This window comes from Necator americanus, chromosome II (genome assembly GCF_031761385.1).
Source record: "Necator americanus strain Aroian chromosome II, whole genome shotgun sequence".
Lineage (NCBI taxonomy): Eukaryota > Metazoa > Nematoda > Chromadorea > Rhabditida > Ancylostomatidae > Necator > Necator americanus.
The window spans coordinates 22,500,880-22,510,947 of NC_087372.1; the positions used below are offsets into that span (position 1 = coordinate 22,500,880).

At 40.9% G+C, this 10,068-nt stretch overlaps 2 protein-coding genes across 3 annotated transcripts; both read right to left on the bottom strand.

The window, feature by feature from the left end:
• Nucleotides 1-235: 235 nt before the first annotated feature.
• Nucleotides 236-6,704, bottom strand: RB195_019046 (uncharacterized protein; the record flags this gene model as incomplete). 2 transcript variants are annotated; one of them, XM_064186730.1, is made up of 6 exons in its annotated part: nt 236-350; nt 2,226-2,636; nt 2,740-2,812; nt 2,890-2,892; nt 6,399-6,510; nt 6,621-6,704. In XM_064186730.1, the coding sequence occupies 6 exons, from the start codon at nt 6,702-6,704 to the stop codon at nt 236-238; spliced, it is 798 nt and encodes a 265-aa protein (XP_064042610.1). The 2 variants fall into 2 exon arrangements, with proteins under 2 accessions (XP_064042610.1, XP_064042611.1); XM_064186729.1 differs by lacking the exons at nt 2,740-2,812; nt 2,890-2,892 and adding an exon at nt 3,542-3,602.
• A 2,912-nt stretch (nt 6,705-9,616) lies between these two features.
• Nucleotides 9,617-9,856, bottom strand: RB195_019047 (uncharacterized protein; the record flags this gene model as incomplete). The annotated part of the gene is made up of 1 exon (XM_013448238.2): nt 9,617-9,856. One exon carries the CDS (start codon nt 9,854-9,856, stop codon nt 9,617-9,619), a length of 240 nt encoding a protein of 79 aa, XP_013303692.2.
• Nucleotides 9,857-10,068: the final 212 nt, after the last annotated feature.

The following is a 10,068-nucleotide window of genomic DNA, read 5'->3' on the forward strand; positions in this document are numbered from 1 at the left end:
CACTCTGGCGTGAATTTGGTTCTTTGCTTAGTAGCACATTTCAAGATCGGAAACCAATTAGCAACTCTCAAAAATCACACTTCTGCTGCGTTCAGGAGGAAGCTTATAAAGCCACATGCTTACTCAGAAACAAAGGGAAGTAAGTGAAGACAACCACAAAAATGATATATTTATTAAGAACATCTGACTGATGTATCGCCTTCTCCGAATGGACTGTTCACATTAGGTTTCATAGTTAAAACGGCACAATCCAGTCGGCGTTTTGCTCAGGAGAGACGACGGAGATCTTTCGACGGTTGACGAACTTGGGGAGTCTTGAAGAAATTGGTGACAACGCCCTCACGCTTCGCCTGCAAAATTGCTTAGTTCAGAAAGGAGGAGTAACCACTGCTAAAATCCCTCTCGTATCTCATATATTTCTACTCTTCTACGCCTGAAAACGACTTTTTCAAGGCAAAAACAGCAACTGGCAGGTATTACGATTCCGGTACGCTGCAGTGCCATTTTAGTTCAGTGCAGATGAAGGCGACAGACCCGCCGATTAGAATAGGATGTAGAGGTCAAATGGCGTAAAACTCGGTCTTGCACGTTGAAGTCGATCATATTACGATATGTATACTAGTTCGTTTACTAATGAAATAATTACGACAGAGAATAAAAACTTGCTCAACAGGAAATTGCAGTTTATTCTTCCTAACAAAATTCATTTTGTTTGTTTTTGTAGCCAGATGCACAGCAGTCATCAAATTCCGTTACGGATAAGTCAGATTCGTCTAGTATTTAGCTAGCTGTAAGATGATGTAGAGGTCATGACGAAGATTTTGTACCCTTTAGTATGTACATTTCTACTTCTCGGACTAATAAGAAGTCCATATTACTAAAGAAGCGTCACACCTTTCAAAAAAAAAGAAGTGTTCTATTCGAAGAAAGCGCAGAGAAGGGGTTGTAAGTGATCTATTTATTTTTTTATATCTGTAATTTATTTTCAACTAGTTCTTAATCTATAATCTTGATCCTCTCGTGATTAAAGGCAGTGTTTGGGGAAATTCTCTCACAAATCCAAAATTTTGAAGCATCAGGAGAACTGGAGCCAGAAAGCGAAAACACTTCCGTGAAACTGAATTGCGCTTCCTTATAAAATGAGAAAAAATTTTGCGGAAGTTGCCTTTAGAAAAGTTATCAAGAGGTGTCAAGGATGTTATCGCAGAGGTGCGGATCAATGTTTTTGCTGCTGTCTCAAATCCTTGGATTTGTGAAGGTAAGCTGCAAATTTTCGCTGTGACACTTGCGAACTATCTCTTGGCCCTGTCTAATGACGAAGTGACCCCATTTCGAAAACTGCTTTAAATGTTGCTTTTAACTGGAAACATTGCTATCTAAGCGATTGCCCAATTCCATTAGAAATGAGTTACAAGATTTTCCTTCTCATTGTCTTCTAAAACAACAGTCAACGTGTAATTCAGCTGGCATTAGTTTCCAAACACAAAAAAGAGAAATTTATAATTGCGCAGAAGCGTAGTTTCCGCAACTCCAGGGGGCTCTCCCAAACATAATACAGATCATTTTTCAGATTGAGATCAGCCGAGTGATATCATCTGTTGGTTACATCTCAATCCGCGACCACAGCTGATATTGAAATAATTGATTTCGGCTCTGTCTTGCGTGACGTGCTATTGTTATCAGACAATACACGCTGGGTATCCACAGACATTAAGAGGCAGGCGGTCACTATCGCACCACAGGGCATTCGAAAACAAATAAACACCCACATTAGTAGTGAACAAGTCAAGTAAAAGGGACGGGAAAGTTTTGTTTTTTCACGTTTAAACAACCAATGGATACTTAAACGAATAAAACTTCAAGAAATATTCCAAAAAAGTGAGGCCAATCGCTCAAAAAGTTCTATTTTGTTCTATTTTGTGAAAACTAGCTGCCAGCAGGACTCACTCCGAAAGAAAAATCTTAAAAGACAAAATCTTTAAGATTCTTTGTTTGGATTATCAATCTCCTTTCAGACTACCTTCCATATACCACAATCTTAAGAACTTATCAGATTTTGTGATTTATTATATGGGCCCTGAGCGATATTAAAAACTTAATGTTGGAAAAAGTTTTTCCAAGAATAAATGTAGTAGCTGGGAGCGTCGCCTTGTTTATTGGATCAAGCGAGCTTGAGACAACAATGCCAGAATGCTGGCTCATTTGCAGACGAAACAGGATCATACCTTTCACTGCTTTCTTGTAATTTCTTTACAAGTCCCTCTTCTTCTACGTCTTCTTCCTTGCTCTCCACTCTTTTACTGCCTCCGCTTCTCTTTGGTGAAGGCGTTGTGGTGATGCCCATCAGCCGTTGGAACGACGGAGGCATGGTCATTGTTGGAAGAGTTGGCATGGCGATCGTTGCAAATGTCGGTAGCGTTGGGAAAGACATCATAGGAGGGAAGGTAACGGTTGGAAAACTCATCGGAAGCATGGATGGAAGTGGAATGGCAGGTCCAACTAATGGATGCGGGATCCTTGGAGAATGTACCACGGAAGCTGACTTGGAACTGTTTGGTGACCTCCTAACTCCTGTAGAAAATCTCTTGAAGGCTCTTGCCCGAGGAGCCGCACTCTTTGGCTTGTACACAGGCGCTCTAAAGAAGTTAAATAGCTCAGATCAGTTGGAAATTTCTACGAAAGTTCACGCACTTTTTAAAAATTTCCCACAAGTAACACAAGACAACAACATATTCACACCTTCGCGTTTCGCTGTGTAGGACGCTGTGGATTGGCGAAGCTCGTGGTACTTCTTCGACACATCTGGCGACTACTGGAAACCTTGGTTACAAGCCTGTTATTATCGATTTCGAATCAATAGTCACGAAAAAATACGAATTAGGAAAGTACCATCTTAGTACTAAAAAAATTAGTTTCGTGAAGCGAAAGTTCCTGAAATGACAAAGTGAGCAATAACTTTCACCTGAATTTCTGTGCGGTCACAGCATATGGGGTAAATACAAATTCTAGATTAGTAAAAAAAGAATGGGAAACTTCAAAAGGAAAAACAAGAAAGAACAAATCAGTTGTTATCATTTCCAAGCAAAAGGCATCGAAGAGCAGCACGCTTCGGTGGATTGAACTTCTTAAATTTTCCTCTGCTAGGTAGTGGATTTTAACTGCTTCAGAATGCTGAACTCTCAATCAGAAACTTCTCGGTTATCACATAATGCGCATGATTTGCAAAACAACCAGAATAATATAAAACTACAGTTCTTATGACAGTTCTGTGTACTTTCCTATTCAATCTGCTTCATCTGCAACTCTTCAAAAGTACTCGGCTTTTTAAAAATGTTGTGGTAAACAGGAGAGACAGATCTGACTTCTCACCGAAAAATTCAGCTAGGGAGACAATTCCACACTTCCACTTGGCTCCAACTTACCATGTCTATTTTTAGAAAAACTGACGAAATGTTGCACTGTGAAGAAACAACGTCGTGGGTCCCTATCAACTAGGACAGGAACAAAGTAAAAACTTTGTGATTAGAAATTTTAAACTTACCGATGAATAGCAATATGTTGAGAGAGAAGATCCGCATCGTGGAAGACAGTGAGAGTGTGACCTGGATTCGCTTTTTATCACCTTATGAAAAGGGATACTGAAACGGGAACTCGCGACTAGCCGACTTGAAACAGCCAACAGCAAAACTTCCCAGGGATCTTCTTTCCTGTGATTGAATGGAGCATTGAAATACAGACAATGTATTGATTACAAGCTGCACAATGCTCCCCTGAGGCGCTTATCCATTCCTGGTCAAATGGGTTTCGGGGGCGAAGTGTATATACACGCTCCGAATCCACGTACTCACGGTTATTCTTGTTCACCTTTTAGAATGTTGTTATGTTTAACGACTGTGCATCAAGTCATTCTGGGATTCTGTCAGCTGGGATTCTAGCTCAGTTTCGGTTGCAGTTATTGAAATCTTTGTTTTATTGAAATCGTGAACTTGCATGTTGCCCATCTTTTGCAGAACCTTCAAATAACGGCAAAGTTAAATTCCTGCGGGTATCCGAAAGTGAATGTAATTTTGTTTACGCTGTAACCTAACGCTTGCCGCTTGTACAAGTAATTAAATGATCAACAATCTTCACATAATGTGTAGGTATGAATATTTTCAGATAATATTGCACGGAACATCGCAACATATTCAGAACAACTGACGAAAGTTCCCTGTTCAAACACGCTGTGTCCGTCCCATAGTCTTGCACACTGATTTCAAACTTGACGTCCGGAAAGACGTAAACAAATAGTTGGATATACACGTACTTCATTGATACAAATAAAAATCTGGAATTTGCCGTGAACGCGTACGTTTTTTTGCACAAATTTGCTGCGACTGTTTTTCCTCTCTTTTGCAAGGAGTATAAGAACTTAGTACATGAACTGAATGTTATAGTCATTAACGAAGACTCCGATGACCTTTTTCCTTATAGGTTTACTAGCAATGCTTGAAGAAAAAAAACTTGCAACTCTTATCTTTTCAAAACATCATTCACGTCATACCATATGTGAGTGATGCCAAAACGAGAAAAGAAGGACACATCAGGTAAAACATTTTGAAGTGAACGAAAATCTAGAAAATATGTAAATTTAAGGTATCTCCAATCACAAGTTTGCTAATTCGCGACCACGTAAAAGACTCCTCAGAAACTTCGGTAATGTAGATGTTCAAGCGACAAGAGGTGGTATATGTGCTTAGGAGTTTCTGATTATTTTTCTCCATTAGAAACATTTGATTATAAAACGTCCCACAAGTGTTGTAAGACTGTTGCGCGACTCGTCATGGAGACCGTCTCAGACTGTGTACTTACAACGCGAAAAAAGAAAACAGTGTCCACAGTTGCTGACCTGCATGCCCTTCTTGGAGCTGCAGAGCGTGTTAGATTTCACGTGATTGCTCGGCAGGAGTGCAAGTGCAGAAGGAGCGACGTACGACAGATGAATGACGGTAGACTGGTCATTCGTGGTAGAAAAGGTTCCGTCGCGAAATGTAGGGGGTGTTGGTTTTGTTTTGTACCCATCTGTCCATCTTGTCGATCCCCACAAGATCCTGTCATTTCCTTTGACCATTCTTCGTGACGACTCGGAGATCCGTACATAGGAACTGGAGAGAGATCTCGACAATCTTCCCTATGGACTAAAGTTCCTTCCACAGAGGAAGAGTGAGAATCTTCGACAGGTCTTCGAGTCTACATTAATAGCAGTTTCTGCAATCAATACGGAATATACTACTCCGACTCCTGTCCGGAGATGGTCAATGGAAACGACAGATGTCTTTATTTCGCGAAAAGGATTATGTCAATATTGCCTTGAGGATTGCGATCCCTCGAGAACCTGCAAGAAAAATGATAAACAATGCTGGTATTGCAAGTAGTAGAACGGACAATACTCGAGTTCCTAATACCGGATGACGAGGGACATAATCGCGCCTTGTACCCTATTCCAAACACCAAGAAATTAGCAAAGCGAATTGGCGACCGAAAAAGAGATCCGTTTTGTATAACGAGGGGTCTAAAGGCGTCGGAGTGTAACAGTAACAGCGACAAGGCAATAACTCCAAAATGGTCAAGATAAGATTATTTTCCAACAGTAGTTTTATTAACATTTCACCAGAGATCTAACATTTTGATTGCAGGGAAATGCTGACGACATTTCTTTCTCGACATTTCCCAACTCCTTCTTGTGCTATAGGTAAGATTGCATCTCGCGAGGACTGTAGGAGGAGGAAAATACCACTCTCACTAGTGGCAAGAATCTTCGTCGACAATAATACTATCTTCTGTACAATATCCTATATTCGTCTGACAATAATCGAGTGCAGCTTGGTATCGAATTTAACTTTAGCAATTATGATCATGATATATAATAACGGGCTTATTCTGTCACGTGTATGTGTGAGTCACGAAATTCGAAAAGGGAGGTGCGACGGGTCCACCGGCATCGAAACGGTGCGCAATAAGTTTGTGTGCATGTCGCAAAAGGGAAATGTTATGTTCTATAGCCGTGGCCCCTGGGCGCGTTGCTTTTCACCTTTATAACTGCTTCTCGTGTCTATTTCCTTCTCTGTTCGCCTCAAGTTGGTAGCATACCTTCCTCAGAAAGTGAAACATGCATGGAAACGCCTGCTTAAATAGTAGCGAACAGTTTACGTGGTCTGACGTAGAAAACAGGAGGAAAACCCAAATTTCGAGTATTACTCTCAAATTGTATCCACATTATATTGGTATCGACGGAGTGTTTGAAGCTGAAGTTTGAATATTCTCCAAATGTAGAACTGACGCGGTTAGAAAGAAAACTATGAAATTTTTTGCATTTATTTATAATGAAAAAAGATGAAAAAAAAGATTGTTAAAAATACATATTCGCAGCTCCGACTTTCGAACAATGTCTCGTCTTCGCGACCCAGCGGAATATATATCGAAGGCAAAGCATAGATGGGCCAGCCACATTATGAGAAGAAGATAGATAGGCTAAAAGAACGCTAGAGTGGATTTCAGAAGATGCTAAGCGCCCTCGAGGGGGACCGCTGACGAGATCGGGTGATGTGTTCGCTACACAGATGGATCAACTGGATACGGACCTCATCAACGTCACTCATGAAAGTTGAGAACATCTTCGATAACAATGGCGAGGGAACGAAACGAGTGGAAGAGATGCCGCACATTCAGTGAAGATGGTCCATCTAAGTATATAAATGTTGCAGTACCATTTTGAAACTTAAAAATGTTATTTTTAGAGCAAAAATTGTGTCCTTGTTTTATTGGTTGGTCATTTGAATAAGGCATTCAAGGTTTTAATTCAGACTAGTCAATTACCTTATATCATGAGCACAGTCGAAAAAATCTGAAATGGAATGGCCCTGATCAGCGAAATAGCGAAAAAAAAAACTAAAAAAAAACTGGAAATCAACAACTCTCAATAACTTCACTACGTCAACAGAGTGATCAAAAATTTAGAAATAAAATATAAGCAGCCTGTATTACTTTACACTGAGGTCTCTATGCAGCATGCGGGGAACCCTGCTTTCTTTCTGTTTTTTGGTGGTTTTATTTTTTTTTTCGTATAGTACACTAGTGAGATTACACAATTTTAGTAACGTATATTGCCATTAGTTTCATCCTTTGTTTCGTTCCTAGGGCGCCTCTAAGATCTTAGTTTGTAATGATTTGGTTTTCATGGCATTTTTTGACGTAATTGTGTACGACAGACATCATTTGTGATCGTTATGACAGGAAAAGAGTTCGGAGATTTTTCTGATTCGAAGATCTCCTTGAAGAATTCAATTTGCGTAAAATTTCTGCCCCACATTTTGTGTAACTACGCTTAATTAGCCTTCATACGACTGACTCTCGAATTCTAATGTGACTCCTACTATAACAAACGCTAATCATACACAGTCATGCAGAAAAAAAGGACGAAAATAAACGTCTACAAAATAAGAGTTTAGAGACATTTTGACTACATAATCATACTCATGTACAGACGCCTTGCAGCAAAATAAAAGATAAGCTAGTACAAAAAGACCTTGTCAAGGCTACGTAATAATATTCATGTATACCATAGAGGAGATAATTGAGAACCATAAAAAGCAATAAGAAAAGAGGTCCGGGAAGTTCTCCGCGTTTGTAGAGGGAGGTCAGAGCATGTTTACGCAGAGAATGCATCGCGTAAACGCATTCCAACACGTTTTACGTCGTCCGTATGAAATTCGCAGAAAATTTCATTCGAATTGTCTTACAGGTGCCGGGAAAACCCTCACTTCTCCGTTTGATTCAGGAGATGGCGGATCACCAGTCGAGATTACAGAACAAAGGAAAGATAGTACCGAAGTAATGGATACGTTATATATCAATTGCTGGAACCTATATCCTCCTGACTTTGAAATGAGAAACGCTCGCCGTAATAAGTGTGTCAACAATCTTAGCTCCTGCTTCACATTAATAACCGTCCTGAAAGGAGTGGATTTTGTTTTTACTTTGTTATACATTTTTTTTTTGCAAATACACCAGTTCTAGAGGTCGGACTGACCATAACTTCGATGTAGTCGTCTATTACTGTGGCTTCTGCTTATGTCATTTTCTCGTGGCAGATACGCGTCAGTACACCAAATCCATGATAAAGGATAAAAGGATAAAGTTTCTGGCGTGAATCAATCCGCTTGGGATGCGCCCCCACGTTCACTTCAATTCAGAATCGTTTGAGGTCTACGAACGTGCAACTGGCCTATACAATGACTTGCGGTGGGTAGCCAATGTGTCAAGTCAGTGTTTTTATCCTCCCTGGTACCAATTTATCGACCCCGGAGGGATGAAAGGCTTAGTGAGAACTAGGGTGGACTCAAACCTCCGATAGATCGTGCAGGAAGCGGAACCTCTAACCGCTACACTACACTAGCCCTGATCCCGATTTCTGGGTTAGAGATCCACGATAATGGGTAAAAATACGAAAAAGAAGAATGGTAAGAAAAGGATAACCGGGAATGTTAGCGTGGGTTTCGTAAAGTGGGTAACAGTTAAGTTCTGCAAATTACTAGTCTGTCGGAGTAAATAAAGGTCGGTTTCCTGGCTTGGATTTTATCAGCCACCGCCACTAAAACTGGATCAGTAGATAGCAGAATCTTGGGGCATTAACGTGATGCAGGGTCCGTTGTGTTTCTGAAATCTTGCTCTTGGCGGCATATATACCAACAAAGAGTGTGTCCCTTAGTACAGCAGTACTTCCAAAGGTGTCAGTAAGGGTTCTTCCGCTGTAGATCACAAAAGTTTTTAAATTTGTTTCAAAATCATAGTAATCAGTCCGCAAGGCTACTGCGAAAACAAGTCCGAGAAAATGGCTTACCAATCCTCTCAAAATGAGGAATATTTCTGACAACCCTGCCTTCACGTTCAAGTTCTAAGCAGGTGAGCGAAATATTCCATTTCTTCAGCAGGATATGGTTCCTCGTTTTCTTAGGACGCACAATTTTTTCTCGAAGGTATTTTTTTCCACAAATCGAGTGGAATGATAGCTATGAGGGCTCTTGAGACCTTAAATTCCTGAATTTTAGGAGGGGACCATGCAATTCCAACGTGATTCTTGCAAACAACACTCCGAACACTACCTATTGGCAGAAAGATCTCATCCTGCGAATCTCTCTGTTTGCTGTTTTTAAATACATTTCAACCAAGTACAGTGTCAGTAAACCTCCCGCTTTCCTTTGTTTCTATAGTAGGCGTGTAGAATGTGAAGACTCTTAGGATCGTTGCCAGTACCGTTCCGATAAATAAATAGGTAGTTCAGTGAATGTTTATTGCCGCAAACAGACGACCACTCGTGACCAATGAAGGCGAAGTGTATTTAACACATATCAATCAAGAGCTCCCGTAAGCGGGCCTACTTTAGTTTATAACTACTCTAGTCGCAGTGAGGTTACCGCAAGCGACCATCATCCGTATGATGATACTGCGCCACGAGGAGAGACAGTAAAGACATGTAGAAATAAGCGTTGAACATACAACGAATTTAATTATCATTCATATTTTATCAAGAGTGTTTCAAATTTCTTCTTTTCCTCGACGAGCAGCTTCGTTGGTGTGATTACGAGCTGACGTTGTTGCAGGGCTGGCCGGTGGTGTTGTCGCTGGCTGTTAGTGGAGTGGCTGGTGTTGCCATCGGTGGCTGGATGGCTGGTGTTGTTGGTGTTGCGCTGTAGGTGGACGTTGATGGCTGGGTGGCGTTGATAATGGCTGGCTGGATGGGGATGGCGTTGGTGTTTTTAATTCCTGTGGGATCGCTTCGCAGGCTGCTCTCCTGTTGTGGCAAAGTAAATTCTGGCATGGGCCACAATTCCCACATTTTACCTCGAAGTCTTCTCCGTGCGCTATTTTAAAGCAACGGAGACGTAGGCCCAACTTGGTGCCGGGAATTGTACCAAAGGAAATACATTGTAAGTATGAAAAAGCTACGATTACAATCGTGATCGCATCTGCGAACAGCCAGATTTGCTTTTGGTTACCTACCCTGTGAGATAGCACGTATCTAGACATCGA